Source organism: Pongo pygmaeus, chromosome 7, assembly GCF_028885625.2.
Source record: "Pongo pygmaeus isolate AG05252 chromosome 7, NHGRI_mPonPyg2-v2.0_pri, whole genome shotgun sequence".
Classification (NCBI taxonomy): Eukaryota; Metazoa; Chordata; class Mammalia; order Primates; family Hominidae; genus Pongo; species Pongo pygmaeus.
Window position 1 is genome coordinate 118,276,645 of NC_072380.2, and position 23,774 is coordinate 118,300,418.

A 23,774-nucleotide genomic window follows, 5' to 3' on the forward strand; every position below is an offset into this window, starting at 1 on the left:
TCACTAGTTTTTTGCGTTGGTGTAAGGACATCGTTTATAACCTGATGTGTTCAAAGATATGTATACTTGAAGGAGCTCACTTCATTATTCATAGCCTATAAACAATTCTTATTTATCTACTTTTACTTTTCATTCTAACCAAGTAACTTTTGTGAGCCTAGTCAAGACAAAAATAGTCAAATAAATAATCATATACAATAGCTCCTAAACTAGTTATTTTTGTTTGTAGCTACTGACTATTTATATGCTTTTATTTCCTGGTATTCAAGGAAAACCTACTAAGTGAATAGGGAACTAACTACTGAAGTTGGAAGCCAGGTTTCATAGCCAGAAATAGATATTCCATATCCTATAAAATATTGACATAATACGGAAAGTTCTTTGGAAATATGACTTCAGCTGATACATTTTAAATTATATATAACATATGTGTAAAAGCAGCATCTTCTCTTAGTCTCAGAAATATGGCTGAGCATCTCTATCCATTTATCTCCCTGCTTCCTCTTTCTAATTCTGTCTTGGTTACTCAGTTAAAGTCCTGAAATCATCAGAATAGAAAGTGACCACATGGGTTAGTCAAGTTTGTAATTTTAAAGTTGGGTTGACATAAGCTTATGGAAAAACGTTTGGGAGAAAACCAGAGCGCAGTTTTTATCCAACTCCAACATTCAGCACAAGTATTGAGGTCCCAATTTTCCAGTTCTTAAGCAATTAAATGTTCTATTGACATCAGAGGAAAGGCTGCTTACAGAAGAGCTGAAGAACAAACGCCTTGATATCTTAAATTGTAAAATGTGTTTTAACATAAAGAGCATAAAAAGTTTGCATTTTCATTTTCTATAATCAAGTTAATGAAGGATAAATAGTGTATTTGGCAAATAGTTTCTGCCATTTGTCCATTCCTCTTGATTGGAAAAGGCAAAGAATAATTTTTTACAAAAATCTGTCCTCTCCTTTGGTCCAAATACAAAAGGCACACTCCAGAGTTGCTGGTCAGGTCTGACTTTCTCCCTTCTCCCAAGAACTGCTAGGATGTTCTATAAAAAGCTATCAGGAGTGCCAGCATGGGAAAGTTGAATGCCCCTAAATGCCCTGCATTGCCTATATAGTACGAATGAAAAACGTTAAAGATCATTTAAAAACAGGAAAGACCTTTTGCAAAATGCTTTGATTTATTGCTGTGTATTGTGCAGATCTTTATCAATTATTTTACTCTATTTTATTCAAAAACTATTGTAAACTATGAGTTGGCATGTTGCTGCATACGAAAAAAAGGCATTAATCAACTCTAAATAAACAAGTGGATAGATCTATCTAACAACTATGAAGTAGTTAATACATTTATAAGCAATTTTATTATAGAAAGGAAGGCTAAAAGAGTAGTGCTTAATTATCTGGACTCCTCTGTGCTGGGCTCCCTTTTGATTGTATTAATGAAGCAGCTGGCCCATTGTTTCCCTTTAATTCCTCTATTGTTTTAAGAATATGTCACAGCTCTTTATTCTTTTATCAGGTGCTGTGCAGGAGGATCCACACAATACCTCATATTCCTACTGTATTTGCCAAGGCACAAAGAAACCTCCAAAGCGGTTTTCAAAGAAGGGGCACCCATAATTTATAAGTTCTATTCCTTCTGCTACTCCCCTGTCAAGAATTTCAGCAGTATTGGATTTGAATTCATTATAAAATTTGTGTTAAGCAGTGTGGTTACGTATAGACATATGTCCTGTGTTAATGCCTAGACCCTGAGATCTAGGCATTACCACATGCGATGTTGAAATGGGACAGTTATTTAGCTTTTAAGGAATTATTCTGACCAATCACTTCCCAGTTATGAAAAAAACAGATTTCAGAGGGAGGTATATGAAAAAAACAGATTTCAGAGGGAGGTATCATGTGAGATTTTTCTAATTATTTAGTAAAAATAAAAGAAGTTAATGACCAAACAAGTAAGTATTCTGCTTTTCTCCACCTCCAGAAACATGATACCACTCTGTGTATGTCTGCATGTGTGTGTGTGTGTTTGTGTGTTAAATGGCCTATTCCCCCAGAGAATGGCTTTAATTTTACTTGAATATGCCTACAAGAGATCATGATTTACTTCATAGGCCAATGTGTAATCTTCATTAACTAAGTGCTTGTCATCAGTTGACCATCTTTTTCCATGGTATGTGGAGGAGATAGACTTTTTAGATCAATGCAGAAATATCAGTCTACATCTTAAGGAAGCAAAATGCTGTAGCAATTTAGTATATGGTATAGCATATTTTATGCAACAGCTATTTTAAAATGCTGGTTCCGTTATGCATAATTACTTTTTCTCCAAATTTTTATGAAAACTACAAAAATTACCCATGGTAAAATAATCTTGAGAGCCTGATTCACAGAAACTGTCATCTTTTTTTTTTTTTTTTTTTTTTTACACATACGTCTTTTTTCTTTGTTTTTTTCCCTATTAAATATCTGTATTTTGGAGGATGTTTTATTGATTTTTCCCCCAGAATTTCTAGTCTAAAAAAAGAGAAATGAGACTTAATGACGATGCTATGCAGTAAAAGTCATTAACTAACTTTTAAATGTCTTTAGAAAAGCCATTAGAATAACTTGTTATTTTAAACCATCTATTTCCTTTTGTATTGTTAGTGAGGATGTATGCGGTTTGTTTTTAGCTTAAAATAAAGTTTCACACTGATATTCCTATCTATTGCTTGAGGCTCCTTATCCTACTATATATTGAGGCAGAGTAATACAAAATCTAAATGTGATTTAATTGGTTCAATTTGCTATATATTTTTATGCTAAGCTTAGGTCCATATCTTGATGAGCCCCTGTAGTTGTGCTAGAGGTTTACGGCTTCACATTCCTTGCATTTCCTTATTTTTATAAAGCAAGCGTCTATCAATCACACAGATAAATTAGAAAGAAACATGTATAGACATAACACATGGAAAAGATTTTTCAGCGTGCTATGTAATTATTAACCTGATTTTTACCATTGTAAGAAGCCATGAATTGCAGATAGCATGGATGAAGTTAAAAGCTTTTATTCCGGATACATTTTGCTTATACAGAACTCTATAGGTATGGTCGAACAATATAATTGAAGCTTTGTCAGCTCTGTAACCTAGCAACAGATAATACTGTTAGGTTACTGAATTGCTCCTGGTTGACAAATAGGGAGTATTTTTGTGTTTATCATGTTTGCTAATGATGGGATCCTTTCCAAAAGGCTTGTCTTAATCTTAATTAGAGTTTATCAGCAGAGGTCTGCATGACATTGTGCAGAGACTGATTTCATAAATAATAAAAAGTGCAAGTGAAAAATTTGGCAGGATGGGAAGATATTTAAGGCCACTGCTTCTAGTAACAGGCACATGAATTTCCAAAATATAATCGAGTTTGAACTGTGACTTTATTCTTTATTATCAAAACTTGTAGTACACTTCACTGCGGTTTTGACAGCAATTATAAGAAAAATTTATAAGCTTCCTGTTAGAAACCATATCTGGTTGCACAAGAACCTTGATCATAAACATTACTTAGAACAGCAAATATATGCTTTTTCAAGAATGTCAAGGTCTTAGTAGTTATTCCTTTTCATGGAACCTTGAATAAGTATTTGTCCTTTATTTGTAAAGGGAGTGGTATTGTGAGTATGAAGACTGAGGAGAGTGACTATGTTTGCAGCATAAGAGACAGACAGAGAGAATCCTAAAATAACCTTTCCATTTGGTGGAAGCAAGGAAGGTATCAGATAGCTGCTTCAGTGCCTGATGTTATTTGATAAAGATTTCATGCCCATGTAAGAGGAATGTGATTTTTTGCTCTAGTTTGCACAATATGATCTTTCCACAGTTTTGGAGGATGCATTACTATTGATCATTCCTAATAATAAAATACATCACTTCAAAATAATAAAGAATTAAACATTGTAAAACTAAATATAATCAACAAATTTACCAAGTTCCTCACTGGCTTATTCAGTTGCAAGATGACGCTCAGTCATTACATCATTGTTTGTTTATCCGCTTCCTTCACCATTTCACTCATCATTCCTACATTCTTCAAACACTGCAGGAAAAGGAAACATTCAAAGCTAGTTTCGTCGGGCGCAGTGGCTCATGCCTGTAATCCCAGCACTTTGGGAGGCCGAGGTGGGTGGATCACCCGAGGTCAGGAGTTTGAGACCAGCCTGGCCAACATGGTGAAACCCCGTCTCTACTAAGAATACAAAAAATTAGCCGGGCGTGATGGCGGGTGCCTGTAATCCCAGCAACTTGGGAGGCTGAGGCAGGAGAATCGCTTGAACCTGGGAGGTGGAGGTTGCAGTAAGCCGAGATCGTGCCATTGCACTCTAGCCTGGGCAACAAGAGCAAAACTCCGTCTCAAATAAATAAATAAAAGCTATTTTCAAGTGTCATTTTCTGAGTTTCAAAATGGACATCTTCTCTACTGAATTGTCTGAACACTCCTGTGAAATATTTGATCATCAAGACACTTTTTTCTTCATAGAGCTTAACTCTTTCTACACTATGTAAAATGCAGATAGTTTACTCCTATGGCAGTTATTCTTAACTAAGGAAGAAAACCAAGCCCTCCAGAGAGCTTCTAAAAAATACTGAAGCCCAAACTTCAGTCCCAGAGACTGATTTGATGACTCTTGGATAGGGCCCAAAATCAGTGTTGGTTCCAAGTTCCCCTCCTGACTGTATTGTGCAGTCAAGATCGCCAGTCAGTGCTTGGTGGTTAGGTCGAATCTTGATGCCCTTTTTAACGTCCAGCTAAACTTGCAATTTAAATAAGGAATTGGGAAAGTGCTGCATTTCTATTTTATATTAATAATTGAGCTTAATGTATGTGAAGTGCTTAGAACAGTGCCTGGCACATAGTAAGTGCTTTCTAAGTGTTAGCTATTTTAATGAGGTTAGTCACATTACAAGATAACTTGGAGTCAGCCAGGCATGGTGGCTTACACCTGTAATCCCAGCACTTTGGGAGGCTGAAGCAGGAGGATCCCTTGAGCTCAGGAGTTTGATACCAGCCTGGGCAACATGGCGAAACCCCATCTCTACTAAAAATACAAAAGTTAGCTGGGAGTGGTAGCACACGCCTGTAATTCCACCTACTTGGGAGGCTGTAGTGGGGATCTCCTGAGCTGGGAGACGGAGGTTGCAGTGAGCTGAGCCGTGACTGCCACTGCACTCCAGCCTGGGTGACAGAGTGAGACCCTACCTTAAAATAAAATAATAAAATAACTTGGAGTCACTTCCACATCACTCATAATTTTATTCTCTATATTGTAGCTATGCATTTAAAAACTCTATCTAATAACTATGTAACCTGCCTAATGCTGCTTCATAAATTGAACCACCATATTCTTCCTTCAGAGAGATAACTGTGCCAATTATTCAAACTTAGTAATGAAAGTAGGAGTGTTACAGAGTGAACACCAGATGGCGCCATGGCTTGGGACACCGAGTTTTTCATATAAAATCTGCCTTATTCAAATCCCATCTCCCATATGTCCTTCTCATCCTCTAGTTCCCCTCTAGCTGTGTGACTTTGAACAACTTAAACTTCCAGCATCATGATCCCACAGTAAAATGAGAATCAATAAAAGCCACCTCACTGCTTTCTTGGGGGAAATCAATAAGATAATTCATGCAAAGCTTTTAGCACAGTGCAGGTGTGTAGCACATAGTAACCACTTAATAAATGTGTGATTATTACTATTATTAGCACATGATGATGGAAGCATAAAAAGATGCTCACAACTGGATGATGATAAATATTTAGTCTAAGGCTGTCATTTGAAATGATGTGGGTAATGCGATTTTCGAAGCTCACACAGTAATAACGAAGTCAGGACTAAACTAAACTTTCTTACTCACCAATAAAGTGCTCTTCATAGTTCATCTTTGCATTGAGGACAAATAAATTTTCCGTGATTTCAGTTGCCACCTGTTCTTCACTATTAGTGTGTAATTCCTTAAAATAAGAACATTTACCCTTTAATGGCAGTGTAAACAAAGTAGTAACAGTTTTATCAGTGAAGCATATAGTTGTCCCTCAGTATCCTTTGTGGATTGGTTTCAAGACCTTCCTCAAACACCAAAATCTGAGGATACTCAAGTACCTGATATAAAGCTTTATTGGTTTTTTACTTGTATTATTCTTCATTATTGTAATTTTGGGTAATATTTTTATCTGAGTTTGATTGAATCCAAGGATGCAGAACCCAACCATATGGAGCATATATTTACATTGCCATATGTCCACCCAATACTTTTACGGAATTCCATTTGTTTTCATATTAATATACCATTAATATGGATTAGTGTATTGAAAGTGCACTTGGTTTAAATTTGGGGCACATTAAGCATACTGCTTCTTATGAAAGCCACAGAAAACATGTTTAGATTCCTTAAATTTCACCTCTATAGAGAGTCAACAGGAACGCTCCACTGGCACTGGAAACACAGGCAGAAACTCAGATCAATCAAGTAACCAGGAACTAAATCGTTCAAAAATGTTCAGATCTACACAGGTCTCCCGAGTTCATTCAAATGAAAAGATTTAATATGGACAAATAAAGTGAACTCCTTCTTAGCAGCAACTTCATTTCACTAGGTACTTGACTTTCAAATGGGGTTTGTTAAATAGCTTTGCTAGGAAAGTCGAGAAGGAAGATCTTATGCCTTGTGTTTATGTTTTTTTTTTTTTTGGTTTTCCTAAAATCATCTCATATGAAGCCACTTTATAAAAGTTATATTCTTATTCTTAGTTATGGCTAAAAATTTTATGCCAATGTTCTAGGTTCACAGAGGATGTTTTGTAGTGAAAAAAATGTACCCTCATTTTTTTCTCAATTTTTAAAATTCTGATAAAATACACATAACATAAGATGTAGTATCTTAACCATTCTCAAGTGTATATAGTTCAGTGGCGTTCACATTGTTGTGCAACTATTACCACCATCCATCTCTAGAGCTCTTTATCTTGCCAAACTGAAATTCTATTTACACTAAACCTAAATCCTCAACCCCGTATCCCCAGCCCCTGGCAACCACCATTCTACTTTCTGTCTCTATGATTTGGGATACCATAAGTACTTCATGTAAGTGGAATCATACACTGTTTGTCTTTTTGTGACTAGCTCATTTCACTCAGTACAATGTCCTCAAGCTTCATCCATGTTGTAGCATATGTCAGAATTTCCTTTCTTTTCAAGGCAGAATAATATTCAGTTGTATGTGTAGATCACATGTTTCTTATCCATTCCTCTGTCAATGGATACTTCCATGGGTTGCTTCCATGTTTTAGCTATTGTGAACCATACCGCTATGACCCTGGCTGTTCAAATAGCTCTTTGAGATTCTGCTTTCCTTTCTTTTGAATACATATCCAAAAGTAGAATTGCTAAAATTATAGGTAATTCTAGTCTTAATTTTTGGATAACTCATCATTTTGTACAATTTTACATTCTCTCTAACAGTGCACAAGGGTTCCAGTTTCTCTACATCCTTAACAACACTTTTTTTTTATAACGATGCCCTCATTATAAAGCCAAATGTAATATCCTGTGATTTGTTTCTATTAAACATAAGGTCAAAGGGTACAAGATACCAACATAGCTAAATATCAACATGACTTAGCATTTTCATGTGCTTGGATAGCTTCTTAATTTACATAAATACTACTACCCTCCACACAATTGTAAATTAAAGTGGGCCATATTTATCTAAGCTCTGAAGCATTAAAATAGGAAACTGGCTCTCCTGCCCCTTCAGATCCACATAGATTGCTAGAAACTATTTCTGTTTCTAACTGGTCCACAATAGTTGGTGATCCATAAACAAATGCAACCTTATTCTTCTTTTCCAAAATGAGTTAGCTGCCTCCAGTGAAGTGTAGACAGATCTGCTCATTGAATTCATAGATATGCCTTTTCTTTCTGGGGAGATTTCTTTCCTCTTGGATTTAGCAGGGCAGTAAGAAATGAGACTGATAGCAACCCCAAGTGGATGAAACCAAAACGATCATGGCTAACAATTATATAAACATTTATTATATGTTATTTATTTTATGATTATATGTCAGGTGCTTTTCTTAAGCTTTCACGTATATTAGCTCATTTAATCCTCATAATAACATCATGAGTTCAGCACTACTTATCATCTTCTGCATTTTCAGGAATGAGGAAACTGATAGGTAGAATGCTTAGGTGACAAGTTCTAAGTCACACACATAGTAAGTGGCAGAGCCAAGATTTGCACCCAGGCAGCCTGGTTCCATTGCCCAAACATCTGCCAAGAGTGATCACATTCTGAAAATTTTATTAGCATCAGTAATTGAAGTTACGTTGCAATATTTGGGCTATCACTTCCTATAAATGACTCCCTCAAGTTGTATGTTCGAAATTCACCATCTAAAAACTCAGCCAAGCAATTATAAAGAAATCCAACCCTTGATTTTTGTGGTGCCATTCTTTTGATTTCCCTCTAACATTTAAATATAACCTCTTGGTACATTTTAATGATCTCATCTTCTCTGCGCACATCCTAAATGTTGAGATACCCCAAGTTTCTTTGGTGATCCTTTTTTCACTCCATACTCTCCCTGGGTTACCACATGAATGCAGAGGGCATCCATGGTCAATTAGAATGTGCTGATCACTTCCACAATATTTTTTTTCTTCAGCCTGTATGTCTTCTCCAAGTTCCATCTTCCTCCTAGATAAATTCACCAGAAGTCTGTCAGGTACCCCAAACTTTACATTTTCAAAACAGAATTCATTATTTCTGTGCATACACATATACACACATACAACACACACACAACACACACACATGCACACTTGGACTTTGCAGTTGGACAGACAAAAGTGTAAGTCACAGTTCTGCCACTGACCCTGTGTACAGCTTTGGGAAACTTAGTTATCCTCTCTAAGCTTCAGTTTTCTCAAGTCTAAAGTTAGGGAAATATTACCTACCTCACAGAGTAATTGACAGGATTAAAATAGATGAATTACATAAACCACTTAGCTTATCAGGCCTAAAGAAAGAACTCCTGGCTGGACACCATGGCTCACGCCTGCAATCCCAGCACTTTGGGAGGCCAAGGCAAGAGGATTGCTTGAGCCCAGGAGTTCCAGACCAGCCTGGGCAACATAGTGAGACTCCATCTCTATAAAAAATGTTTTTAAAAATTGGCCAGGCTTGGTGGCTCACGCCTGCAATCCCAACACTTTGGGAGGCTGAGGCAGGCGGATCACGAGGTCAGGAGATCGAGACCATCCTGGCTAACATGGTGAAACCCCGTCTTTACCAAAAATACAAAAAATTAGCCGCGTGTGGTGGCAGGTGCCTGTAGTCCCAGCTACGCAGGAGGCTGAGTCAGGAGAATGGCGTGAATCCGGGAGGCGAAGCTTGTAGTGAGCCGAGATGGCGCCACTGCACTCCAGCCTGGAAGACAGAGGGAGACTCCGTCTCAAAAAAAAAAAAAAAATTAGCCAAGAGTGATGGTCACACCTGTAGTCCCAACTACTCGCTGGGGTGACTTTTCTATAATTCTGAACCTTCACACATGCTCATTTATAGGGCAGTAATGATGTACCTGCCTGGTCCTGCCTACACATGTTTTTACTGTTTTACCTCTATTTATTCCTCATGAACTAATGAAAACATCACCTTGGATAGCTTGCCTAACTTCTCCAAGAAGTGTCAGTTACTCAGTCCGCTCACATTTTCTTTAGCATGAGGGGATGACACTCTTAATGTGATATTGTAATATATTTGCATATATGTGTGTATTCTAATTGCAGAGCTACATGTGAAGCCATAGCGCCCAGCCTAGCATGCAGCAGAGATTTCAATGAATAGCTGATTAGTGAATGATTTGAAAGATTAAATCCAAAGATAACTGACTTTCTCTTCAAGTCCAACAGTACATTTTCAGTCTAATTTAGCCTTTTAGAATGATACGCTCTGACTAAACCATCAAATGAGATAAAGTGATAAAGATAATAAAATTTGAAACATTATTTGGTACATCTGAAAACACAAATATGTATTACAACTGCTGAGTCATTTAATGATGCATACAAATGATTTTTTGTTCACTTTTATTTGAAGTTAGTATTTTTGAATTTAATTTTACTTATTTACTAAATCTTTTGGTTCAAAATTTGAGCATAAATACTCTTGAGTCATCCTATCTTATAGCTTACCACAGTGATAAAGATTATTTGTGGCTGGGCATCTTCTCTAAAACCTCAGTTTCTCTTGGGCACCTGAGTCCAACTCTTTCCTTACTTTTGTGAAAGGTACACATAGCTGGACTTACCAATAATGTAAAGTTAATGACTGAAGTCTAGTGACTCTGAAAGACCATATGAACTAAACCTGAATTGTGGTTTCTTGCTGTGTCTCCCCTATCTCTCTGTTACACAGCCTCAATAAACTGTATTTCAGTGGAAAGATAAGGTGCAAATGATTAAATGATTACCTTGTCTACAGTTGCAAGTAGTTTGGATCTGAATGCCCATAAGGGAAGGAAGGCATAGAAGCTAATCGCAGAAGCTTCTAGGTGGGAGAACAGCAGAAATACCACCACTCACACTTTCATCGCTCCTCTGATTTCGACATGATATGGTTTAGCTTCTATTATTTGAAAAGAAGTAAATCAAAGCAAAATGAATCTGTTTTATTCAACTGTGGTAAACTTGTATGCTTTCAGATACATTCGTGGAAAGTAAAGTTTTCTAGCATTTTAGTATGTTTGTTACTTTGAAACTTTCACACAAATTTGGGGTCTGTAGTCTTAACTTCATTTTTTAACAATCATATACTCTCACAGATGGTGTTTTGTTTCCTTACCTTTAAAACTTAATCAGCTGGCTTAATTAATTGCCCAACGTTTCTCTAAAACAATGTTCTGATTCTTCTGTGCAACTCTGCCATATCATATGCTGTTGTTATCTTTTCCACCAGATTTTTACCACAAGTTGTTTAAAAACCATGAGCTCTAAGGGTGGAAAAAATGAAGTGCATTTGAAAAGACAGTTATGTTGAAAGATAAACAGAGCAATATGACTTATCAAAATGGGTACAAGTTTTGGCTGCTTAATGAGTGCAATACACAGCCTTCCAGTCTATACACAATGAAAAAAAAAGAGCTTTATAACATATCAAGTATGCTACATTATTTCAGGCATAACTGTATAGGATACATATCTAGGCCTGAGAGTGTAGATAACAAAATATAAGTGCTTTGCCTGTCTAAACATGTTAAATAAACGAGCATTCGCTATCACATTCCAATACATTAGATGTACTTGCATAGTTAATTTTTCTTTTTAATGCACAACATGTGATCGTTGAAGTGCAGTGCCAGAGTATATCTTAGTGTTTGAAGAGACATTTCTTTTCATTTAAACAAATCTGTATTTAAATGAGCCTTTTTGAAAAGGATTTTTGGCATATCTTCATTTCAGGAAGTTCAGTCAGGGTAAATGGAGATGAAGAAGCTACATTATACAGAATATTATATAAGTAAAGATCATTCAGCCAAAAAAATGGTAGCAGACATAGCAGAGTACAACTACCTGAATTTCATTTTAATTTTCTAGATCTTTAGGAGTTTTTGTTTACTTGTTCTGTAGTTTGGGCATTGGTATTGGTAGGATGGAAGTATTTCATGGGTGGAATAGAAGGAGAGAGATAAATAACTTTTTACTTTCATAAAATATAGAAAGAATAACTTCAAATGCTAATATGAAATAAATTTCAGCAGTTGGGTCCCTACTATGCTGGTTTTTAGGTACTGTCCCAATCTACTAGTAAGGTTACTGATTCAGGCAAGCCCCAGAAAGCAAATAATTGACAAAAATCTCTACAAATTATGTTTATATTGTACTTGATTCTTTGTCTCCTCCTACTTCTGGTCACTAAACAGTTCATTTAATGCAAGGAGTACAGTTTTCCACACCGGAAGCAAGAGGAACACAGCTGTTGCCTTGATCAAACACTCCACTCCAGTAGAAACCAGTGTGAAAAACATGAGAAGGTGCTATGGACATCAATCTAGTTTACAACAGACTCAAGCATCCTATGCCAATTTTATCTTTTTCTGTTTTCTTCTTAATAGGGGGTCAGCTTTGGTGTACCACTACGAAGGCCATCTCTGAGGGTGAAGAGCTAATTGCCTTTGTGGTGGATTTTGACTCAAGGCTACAAGCTGCCAGTCAGATGACTGTCACAGAAGGGATGTACCCTGCACGCCTGCTGGACTCAATTCAGCTGCTTCCTCAGCAAGCTGCCATGGCTTCTATTTTGCCCACAGCTATTGTCAATAGTAAGTGCTCAGTGCTGTGTAGCCCAGCTTTAGAGGTGATGGGAATTTATGGGAGAAAAAAGTGTCTACTGACAAGAAACCAGGAACAGACCTTTTTCCTTCAGTGTTGTGGTTTCATTTTATCTTCGTGTGTGTGTGTATGTGTGTGTGTGTGGGGGGGGTCAATTTTCCTGGGAGTGTAGAAAGAACCCTTAACTGCAACCATTTCAAGTCAGATTCCTGAATGTCACACACACACACACACACAAAGCTGATATTCTACATGAGTTGAATAATATTCAAGGCTACTTAGCTATGAGAAGGCGAGCACCTTTCATTAATGCTTCTATAGTAGAAAAAATTTGGTATTCTTTAAGGGCCGTAGACTTAAAAACTTGAAAAAAAGAAACAAAATACAAAATCAAAGTTTGATTAGATATACTAACAAAAAAGAAGTGTATCCTGGATAAATCAAGACATCTGCTAATGCAAAAAGGTGAAAAAAAAAAAAAAGAGAGAGAGAAATGCATGATAAGCTTAGAACACTTTATATGGAGAATTTTTAAGTAGGCCCTGGCAAATTTACCTTTGTGATTTTACTTCGTAAAAAAGAAATTGAACTTAGTTTGTATTTTTGTGTCACCGAATGACACTTCATATGACAGAAAATCAGTGGTCTGGAGTCCCAAGATCTGTGTTCTAGACATACCTGATTTTATCTAGCTCTATGAAAAAACATGAGTAGCAGACACATCTTAAAGAGGAGAATAGATTCTGAAGTTAGTAGATAAGCAAAAAATTGCATCTAGTCAAAAATATACTTTAAAATCTCTGAGACTCTGAATGAGGCAGACGAGAAATCCAGAGACACAATGATGTCTTGATATTAAAATAAAATATTCAACTGTAATTAGATTCTTGCTGTAATATCATCCTTTAGATTAAAGAAATTATCAGATGAGTCTGAAATTACTGTGCATTCAATCAATGATATAGTACTTCCCATTTAAGCTAGTATTATTGGATTTCCTTATGGTAAATGTAGTTATTTTCTTTCCTGGATCTTTACTTTGATTCTGATAGTGAGGAACTGGAAATAACATGGGCCCAACCTGAATTTGAGGCAAAAGGATTTTATTGCCAAAGATTCTAGGAGTATCTGATGTTATTGGGAAGCTCCAATGTATGAATGTTAATTCTAATTATAGTGGAGAGTGTACTCTATTTGCTTTCTGTAGCAAGACAACTATTTATGTCAAATAATTCAGCATAGATGCAGAGAGGTTTTGCTTTCATTCTGAAATTAGTGAGTTAAATTCATCCTGCTTAAATGGACCCTTTACTAAACTGTGTAGCCTCATGAATAGTGTAAATGAAATTAACTTGGAAGGGAAGGGTTAAATAATAAACAGTAGTAGCATATAATTTTAAAATTAAATGTGAATTTGAAACTCTATTATTATACTTACTATCCTTACTTCCCTTTCACTAGAATTTGATCATTACTTTTTCTCCTTTTTGCCTTTGATGTGATCTCCCTGAGCCATCTCCTTCACTACCATGGGCTCCACCAACAACCATAAATAACAGTTCACAAATTATAAGGTCAGCCATTTCTGCAGAGTTTTAGGCCTCTGTTGCCATTTATCCCATGTTCTTCTGTATTTCTTACAGAAATATCAGATTCCACATGTCTAACGTGAACATGTGCCACTGTTTGCCTGGCTTAGTCCCATTGTACATTTTTATCTGGCATCCCTCTGGATGGTGACCCCTTTCTCTACGAAAGTCCTGAGTTTGCACAATACGAGGTCAGATTTGGTCACCCTGTACATGCCCTAGCCTGAAGACATCACCTCTCCATCCTCTGTTCCCTGTGTAGATGAATGAAGCCATTACTGACACAGAAGCTTGGGAGCAAAGCAGAGCCTTATTCATCCGTTCTAGAATCTAATCACCAAGCATTGTTCATGACTTCTAGTCAGTTCTACTTCCTCAGCATAATTCTTCCTCTCTGCCACCCTTGCCATGGAGGCATTATGGAAGAGTGATTAAGACCAGATTCCAATCCCATTTCAACCACTGATGCGGTCATGGATGGGCAAGTTACTATAACACCAGTCTCCTCACCTCTAAGTGGATGAAGGGGGAAAAAACACACATGAAGAAATTTACCATGAGTGATCACATGAAAATGACACATCATAGCACGACCTGATAAATATGGTACCAGTATTAGCTGCAGCTCAAACCCTGTTGTGTTTCTCTTAGAGTACTGCAGTTACCTCCCACCAGTCAAAACTCTTTCTTCCAAATTCACTACCTTCAAAACTAGACTCCACTGCTATGATTCTGATTATGCGATAATATCTGATTATGTCAGTGTCTTGCTTAAAATGATTCAGTGATGCTTCATAATCATTAAGACAAAATCTAAAACTTGTTGAGAGTCTCCAATTCTTTCACAGTCTATCCCTGCCTCCTACAGCCTCTTCTCTCCCAGCCCTGTCATGCTCCTTGCCTCAACAGTACAGAACAGCCTCCCAGCCTCCCAGCCCCTCTCTCAGGCTCTCATGGCTTTCCCTGAGCTGCTCGTTTGATCAGGATGACCCAACCCCTCTTCTCCACCAAACCAGCTTAATTTCATCCTTCACACCTCAGCTCAGGCTGAGCTCATCATCTTCCCTCTAAGCCCATCTCTAATCTCCTCCCTCCACTCCTGCCATCAGCCTCTTTTCCATGCCCCGGGGCATTCCTCAGATACCTCCATCAGAACAGTAATTAGGCTGTAATGTAATTAGCTGACCACATGTCCATCAACCCAAGGAGACTGTATGCTTCCTAAGGCCAGCTGTTTCATCTTTCATTTTGTTTTATACCCAGCCCAACACAGAGTTGGGCACATAGTAGCCCATACTGTGTTTAAAAAAAAAAAAATGGTGTCAGGGATTGGCATCAGGGCTAACATTAGTTCAGTCCTTACATCCTTACCTTTTAATGAATCAGATAATTTACATCACTATAAATGTATATTTTTTCTAACCATAAATACAAGTTAAAATAAATATCTTAGGCCAGGCAGGGCTCATGCCTGTAACCCCAGCACTTTGGGAGGCTGAGGCAAGGTGGATCACCTGAGGTAAGGAGTTTGAGACCAGCCTAGCCAACATGGAGAAACCCTGTTTCTACTAAAAATACAAAAATTAGCCAGGCGTGGTGGTGCTCACCTGTAATCCCAGCTACTTGGGAGGCTGAGGCAGGAGAATTGCTTGAACCCAGGAGGTAGAGAGAGGTGGCAGTGAGTTGAGATCGCACCGCTGCACTGCAGCCTAGGTGACAGAGTGAGAATCTGTCGCAAAAAATAAAATAAAATAAAATCAATATCTTGTGTTTTAAATGTTGGAGTCTCCTCTTTCTAGAGTCTGTGGGAAGTTAAATTGCAGAGTACATTTCTTTAAAAGTCGAGTCCTATGCTATAGAACACCACCAAAGACTGTTACTCATCTGATTGCCCAATTAAGAACCTGAGAGCAGAGTCTGAGAAAAATTGAACTAAATGCTGCTTTACCCACAGTTGGTTTCAAATGGACAGCAGCAAATGTGTCTCTGTGTTTTCACCTGCAGAGGATATATTCCCTTGCAAGTCCTGTGGCATCTGGTATCGGAGTGAGCGGAATCTGCAGGCCCATTTGATGTACTACTGCAGTGGGAGGCAAAGAGAAGCTGCTCCGGTGTCAGAGGAAAATGAAGACAGTGCCCATCAGATTTCCAGCCTGTGCCCCTTCCCACAGTGCACCAAGAGCTTTTCAAATGCTCGAGCTCTAGAAATGCACCTGAATTCACACAGTGGTAAATGCCCCTTTTGTTTCTTCTGTTGCTCCAGAAGACTCTATTATTTTTATAAATATATATGCATTACATGTATACATCTATATCTGTCTATCTGTAGCTATCTATAACATCAAAATCAAACTTTCTGGGTCAACCAGTGTGATCTTAATGCCACTTATACTCAGCATATGTTACTCAAAGGACTTGGGTCTGAATTCTTTTCTTACAAATTCAGTGCTCTGACCACAGGCCAAATCATTCTATTTGTTCTCAACTGAGGTTTTAAAAAAGCACATTATTTTCAAAAGAAAATCTCAGTATCCTTTAAATATTGCCATTTGTTGCTTTAGTGTCAAGCAATCTTTGGAAACTGATCATAGTGTTTCCTATATGGTAAGGAAGAAATAATAGATACATAAATATAAGTGTGTGCTGAATTGAAATAAAGCTACTCTATTGATAGATCTAATTAAAATTACAGTTCAGGGATGTTTACTTTTAAATATGGATCAGTAAAATATTTCTGACTTCCAAAAGATGCATCATAACAGCTTAGCTGTTTTTTATGACATAAAACTACTTTTAGTACTATGTTTTAAAATCCCTTAAGAAAAAATAGGCTGAAAACAAATAAGCTTTTTAAGGCCCTCTCTTAATAGCAAGGTGGCAACTGTTCCCATTTAATTTGGAATTGTATGCCAGCTATTTTTAGTTTCATTTCATAGCATTCTAATTATCATATTTTTTAAAAAATGAATTTAATCAAATGTACAGAATTCTATTAACTTTAAATAATTTTAGGTACATTCTTGCATGGGACAAACTAGGGACTGAGAATCATAGTTTTTCAGCACCTGTAATACAAACCTTGTAGGACACCTCTGGGTGACTTTCTTAGTGGTCTTTGCCTAGATTAAATGGTTTTAAAATGGAAACACATGTTGAGTTTTAAGCTACTGTTCTAACCTCCAGTGCTCTAGTACAGTTCAAGCTTTTGTCTTTGAACCTGTAAAAGTAGGTAATTTCCTTTCTGCTCATCCTCTTTCCTCTCCTTACAAATGAGCTATCTTCATATAGATAATAAAGCAGGGGAAGCAGAAACAGATTGGTTGTCTCAGACGGTGAGTAAGGTCATGTACAAAACAAAAAGAACAGAATACAGGGGTCCTTTCAGCTAAATGGAAAAAAAATGAATATTGGATTCATTAAGGAGAAAAAGAGACAAGGATAGGTAGTCCCCTTTATGACTACAGGACTAGGTACCTCTGCCATGTTTTCAGCTTATGAATATAAAAGTCAGTCTTATTTTAGTCCAGAATACAGAGGGGATAAGCCAAGCCTGATTTTACCATATGCTGACCAATGGGAGCTACAGTCAACCTTAGTGATGCTTACCCACCACAGTCAATGGTAATATTCAAAATATTTAATCATGGACTAGAAATAGGCAGTGATCAATCAGCATGGATGCCAATGTGAAATGACTATATTAGTGTACTGGTAGACTATATTAGTCTACCAGCTAAATATCAGCCCTGGATAGAGATAAACTATGTTCAGCAAAACTACTGCATAAAATTTTAAATTTATATTAATATAAATTAAGATGTTATTAATTACTTTACAAAATGGTTTCTATTTGGCTTCTTTAGAATATAACCTATGTGTAGTGTACTGAGAGTTATTTGATTTGCATTGCTTTCAATAGCAACCCTAATGAATGCTCACTTATTCCTAATATAGAGGCTAATGTTATAGTAAGGTTATTGGATTAGTAACTATAAAATCCGAGGCTTAGGCATGGCTTCATCACTTAATAGCTTTATTAACATAATCAATTCCCTTAGCCTCCTTCAGCATGTCTCCTCATCTGTAAAATGGAGACAGTGACACTTATTCCACTTTGATGCCAGAATATTCATGAAAGTACTTTGAAAACTATAAAGTGCTATTATTATTATCATACACAGTAAGAGATGTCACAAGAAAATAGTTAATATCATGAATGAAATTCTGAAAGATTTCATTCCTATTGTGTTGCAAACATTAGGTCATTAGAAAAGGTTCCTGTCATTCAAAAACCGACACACATGTTTCTCATTGTTCTTATTTTGTATGTCTCTCTAGGAGTGAAAATGGAAGAATTCCTGCCCCCTGGTGCTAGTCTAAAATGCACCGTCTGTAGCTACACTGCTGATTCTGTGATCAACTTTCACCAACACCTGTTCTCCCATCTCACTCAAGCTGCCTTCCGATGTAATCACTGCCATTTCGGCTTCCAGACTCAGAGGGAGTTATTGCAGCACCAGGAGCTCCATGTCCCTAGCGGCAAACTTCCCAGAGAAAGTGACATGGAACACTCTCCAAGTGGAACCGAAGACAGCTTACAGCCAGCCACAGACTTATTGACCAGAAGCGAACTTCCCCAGAGCCAAAAGGCCATGCAGACTAAAGATGCGAGCTCTGACACAGAGCTGGACAAGTGTGAGAAAAAGACTCAGCTCTTTCTCACGAACCAGAGACCAGAGATACAGCCTACAACAAATAAACAAAGCTTTTCTTACACAAAAATAAAGTCTGAGCCCTCTAGCCCAAGACTTGCCTCATCTCCAGTTCAGCCTAATATGGGGCCTTCTTTCCCTGTGGGCCCTTTCCTATCTCAGTTTTCTTTCCCCCAAGATATCACCATGGTCCCTCAAGCTTCAGAGATCTTAGCCAAGATGTCTGAACTGGTGCATCGGCGACTGAGGCATGGCAGTAGTAGCTACCCTCCCGTCATTTACAGCCCTTTGATGCCCAAGGGGGCTACTTGTTTTGAGTGTAACATAACATTCAATAATTTGGATAATTATCTAGTGCACAAAAAGCATTATTGCAGCAGCCGATGGCAGCAGATGGCTAAGTCCCCAGAGTTCCCTAGTGTGTCAGAAAAGATGCCTGAAGCTTTGAGTCCCAACACTGGCCAAACCTCCATAAACCTTCTCAACCCAGCTGCTCATTCTGCTGATCCTGAGAATCCACTTCTTCAAACATCTTGCATCAATTCTTCCACTGTCTTAGATTTAATTGGGCCAAATGGGAAGGGCCATGACAAGGACTTTTCCACTCAAACTAAGAAGCTCTCCACCTCCAGTAACAATGATGACAAAATTAATGGAAAACCTGTTGATGTGAAAAATCCCAGTGTCCCCTTAGTGGATGGGGAAAGTGACCCAAATAAGACTACCTGTGAAGCTTGCAACATTACCTTCAGCCGGCACGAAACATACATGGTCCACAAACAGTATTACTGTGCTACACGCCACGACCCTCCACTAAAGAGGTCTGCTTCCAACAAAGTGCCTGCCATGCAGAGAACCATGCGCACACGCAAGCGCAGAAAGATGTATGAGATGTGCCTACCTGAGCAGGAACAAAGGCCTCCACTGGTTCAGCAGAGATTTCTTGATATAGCCAACCTCAATAATCCTTGTACCTCCACTCAAGAACCCACAGAAGGGCTAGGAGAGTGCTACCACCCAAGATGTGATATCTTTCCAGGAATTGTCTCTAAGCACTTGGAAACTTCTCTGACGATCAACAAGTGTGTTCCAGTTTCCAAATGTGACACTACTCATTCCAATGTTTCCTGCCTAGAGATGGACGTGCCCATAGATCTCAGCAAAAAGTGTTTATCTCAGTCTGAGCGGACGACCACGTCTCCCAAAAGGCTGCTGGACTATCACGAGTGCACTGTGTGCAAAATCAGTTTCAATAAGGTAGAAAACTATCTGGCCCACAAGCAGAATTTCTGCCCGGTTACTGCACATCAGCGTAATGACCTGGGTCAACTGGACAGCAAAGTGTTTCCGAATCCAGAAAGCGAACGAAACAGCCCTGATGTCAGCTACGAAAGAAGCATAATAAAATGTGAGAAAAATGGGAATTTGAAGCAGCCTTCCCCCAATGGAAACTTATTTTCATCCCACCTAGCAACCCTGCAAGGCTTGAAGGTCTTCAGTGAAGCCGCTCAGCTCATTGCTACAAAAGAAGAAAACAGACATTTGTTTCTTCCACAATGCCTTTACCCTGGAGCAATAAAGAAAGCAAAAGGAGCCGACCAGCTTTCTCCATATTATGGAATCAAGCCAAGTGATTATATTTCTGGTTCTCTTGTCATCCATAACACTGACATCGAGCAAAGCACAAATGCAGAAAATGAATCTCCTAAAGGCCAGGCTTCCTCAAATGGGTGTGCTGCGCTGAAGAAAGATTCTCTGCCATTGTTGCCCAAAAATCGAGGAATGGTAATAGTGAATGGTGGACTGAAACAAGATGAGAGACCTGCTGCCAACCCACAGCAAGAGAACATTTCCCAGAATCCTCAGCATGAAGACGACCACAAATCTCCCTCGTGGATCTCTGAGAACCCATTAGCTGCCAATGAGAATGTCTCACCAGGAATTCCCTCAGCAGAGGAACAGTTGTCTAGTATAGCAAAAGGTGTGAATGGTTCCAGCCAGGCTCCAACCAGTGGGAAATATTGCCGGCTGTGTGATATCCAGTTCAACAACCTTTCAAACTTTATAACTCACAAGAAGTTTTATTGCTCATCACATGCAGCGGAACATGTCAAATGAACTAACTAAATAAACATCAGTCACCTTTGGTATCAGTGTTTAGTATGTTGTTCTAACCAGTCCAGAAAAAAAAAATAAGCTGTTTGAATTACATCTGGGCAATCAGGAGATAATTCATTATGGCTGAGTTGAAGACTTAAGGTGTAATTTCATTACAGTCCATTAGTAAAGTGTATTATTGGTGCCATTTTCAAAAAAAAATTAATTTATTTTACCAGCAGTATTCATAGCTGTGGTTATGTTATTTTTTATTTAAAAACTTTATATTAAAGTCATTTGTAATGTTATTGTATAGTTATTGTGTAGCACATATGGTTTGCACTGTATAGTAGCTTTTAAAGAAAATAGTCACAAACAATACAGAAAAGCATTTTAGAAATAGCTTCAAAAGCACTTGTGTATCTTGATTTTTTCTTATATGCTGTTGCAGATATATGTATATGCTAAAATATAACTTGCAAAGCTGTTCTAAATACACATGCTATAAGTTCGCCTTAAGATTTCAATTCTTGGATAATCAGGCTCCGTTTGCACTTTATATTTTAGCAGATACAGTCTCTTAGTCACTAGGCTTTGCATTTGTATGTAGCTGTATGTTTCCGTCCATTTTCTTAATCCTAAACCTGTATGTTAAATGAAGATGGCAATTTTTTTCTTGTATAGTACTTGTATTTTCTTTCGCTGATGCAGCTCTGTCTCAATTTTTAAACCTTTGCTGTTAAATGCAATACTTTATAAAGAATGAACAAAATTACTGGAAGCAGTATTGTAAGTAATGAGGTAGTATTAATCAGTTTTATCTTTTGAAAGGCACAGTCTAAATCGAAACCCTAAACTCAATGCTGCAAGTATGAATTTAATTCATATATAAGATCTATTTAAATATGAGTAGCAATACTGCACCTGGTGATCACAAAGATAATGTTCTACTTCTGATAGAAATAATTTCTCAACAAATGTTGTTACTATGCATGTATATGGATGGAATAAAATTCCAGATTGTTGGAGAAGTTTGGCATACTTTTTTCCCTTTAAAATAGAAGAGAAACCCTAAATCTATTCTTTGTGATGAGAATAGTTTCAAAATGGCAACGAATGGCTGTAATAACACAATGACAAATCAGTAAAGAGAAAGATTGTCCTTTACATACACCTAATTAATATAACTTGCTCTATTAAAATGAACTAGAGGCTCCAGGCCATGAAACTAGAAAAGTTCTTCATTATAACTATGTATAATTAGCAGAATCTCTGTCTGCCTTTGCCCATGATCGCTGCAGCACAGAAAAAGAGCAATTTCATGCATGTCTACAAAACTTACAAGCCATATGCACAAGAATCAACACAATTGTTGGTCAAATGCGCCCAAGATTCAGATGAAGTTTACCAGAGAGAGAGGTTTGCATTTTGAGCAATGGTGATGTGGTATGGTAAAGTGACTCTGATGAGTAAAGATGTGCAAATCTAATGCTCGGGATTCGTAAAAGATTGATTTTATACATCTCATTTGTATAATCCAGGAGTTTGCATATTGAGGGTGAATGGAGAGCAGAGAACGTGGGCCTAATGGACCACCCAGAAGCATTGAGAGTGACTTGGCAGACATGATGGTCTCCTGCAAAATTAGAAATCTCCTGACTTGGAAAGGCAACTACCCACTTGAGGCTAAGATACACTCTTTACAGATAGGTTGTGATGCACTATTATTCATCCATGTTGAATCTGATAACATAACGAACATAAATGTTGGCCTTAACCATAACATACAAATACTGTGACAAAACATAAAAAAAAAAAATACTATATGTTGTCAAAAACATTTCTCCAGTTGCTTGTTGAGAATAACTATTTTCAGAATTGAAATCATGGCATTAACTGATGCCTTCCATTTCAGTCAGTGATTAAATAAACAGTGAGGTGAACAGAACTAATGTGCTTAATAGTGTGAAACAGGAATCTCTCAAAGTATGAGATCCTTGGGGATCAATGGAGATGTTCAGAAAGACCTTTGTGGTGCACAGATTGGAACTGGTAGGGTTGAGTATTCTTAAGAGGACTTTCTTCCCCAATCTCTTTTTCATCCTCTTTCCTCTTCAAAAAGAAAGAAAGAAAAAAAATTAGCCAAACCAACATATATTTATTGATTATGTGGCTTATATCCACTATTTAGGGGATGAAGGCAAAGAAATATAACACATAACTCTTTCCTCAAAGAGCTTATAATTTGATTCAATTTAGTGCTTCTCAACACTTCTCTCATTAGAATTGCCTAAGGAACATTTTAAAATGCCAATTATTTATATAGTTTTGTACATTGGGCCTTACCCTAGATTAGTTAAAGAAACCCTCAAGCCTGTGAGCTCTGAGAATCTATACCTTATAAAACCTGTCCAGGTGGTTCTAATATGCAAACAGTGTTGGGAAATATTGAAAGGTAAATTAGAAGAAAATATGAAGGATAAGTGAGACTAAGTATAGTAAAAGAACAAAAAGATAAAAGGAAACCAATATGGGATGAAAGAGTTGAGACAGGCTGCACAAATAGGGTGGGTTCTAGAGAGGTGGATACCATGGTAAGGAAGGCTACCTTTAGGTTGCCCTGAGATATTTGTACAGTGTATCCAAAGGGTGTTTATTTCAAGTATTGTTTATATAGTTGAAAGTAAGTTCTAGTAGCTGTTCACAGAAAGAAGAACATAGCATAGGTTGAAGTAGTGACGTTTGGATCAGAACTAGATCCTGGAGAGTGTAGAGGAAGAAAATGGCATCTCTACATGTGGCAATCACTGTATGTTACAGTAGAAAAGTGGACTACAACTGGCATGTGAGGGTGAAAAGTGAGTAAAAACTTTTCAAAAGAGAGTTTAGATTGGCAAGAAAAGGAAGCTGAAGTGGGAGGATTGCTCGAGCCCAGGAGTTGGAGACTGCAGTCCCTTATGATCACACCTGTGAATAGTCATTGTACTCATGCCTGGGCAATGTAGCAATACC

General features: G+C 37.6%; 1 protein-coding gene and 1 long non-coding RNA gene across 9 annotated transcripts in view; one reads left to right on the forward strand and one right to left on the reverse strand.

The window, feature by feature from the left end:
• The window catches only part of ZFPM2 (zinc finger protein, FOG family member 2), a 486,710-nt gene extending 464,917 nt beyond the window's left edge, over positions 1-21,793 (forward strand). For all 8 annotated transcript variants that reach the window (XM_054497587.2, XM_054497589.2, XM_063669020.1 and 5 more), the window contains 3 exons: positions 12,148-12,354; positions 15,958-16,182; positions 18,292-21,793. In XM_054497587.2, the coding sequence (XP_054353562.1) occupies positions 12,148-12,354; positions 15,958-16,182; positions 18,292-20,783 (2,924 nt within the window). In that variant the 3' untranslated portion in view covers positions 20,784-21,793. The remainder of the gene's footprint in view (positions 1-12,147; positions 12,355-15,957; positions 16,183-18,291) is intronic.
• LOC129042020 (uncharacterized) overlaps positions 3,910-23,774 on the reverse strand; it is a 288,076-nt gene continuing 268,211 nt past the window's right edge. The window contains exons 3-8 of the long non-coding RNA XR_008504054.2: positions 15,561-15,682; positions 10,878-11,025; positions 10,507-10,661; positions 8,578-8,732; positions 5,892-5,988; positions 3,910-4,071 (exon numbers count right to left, since the gene is read on the reverse strand). This is a non-coding gene — a long non-coding RNA (uncharacterized LOC129042020). The remainder of the gene's footprint in view (positions 4,072-5,891; positions 5,989-8,577; positions 8,733-10,506; positions 10,662-10,877; positions 11,026-15,560; positions 15,683-23,774) is intronic.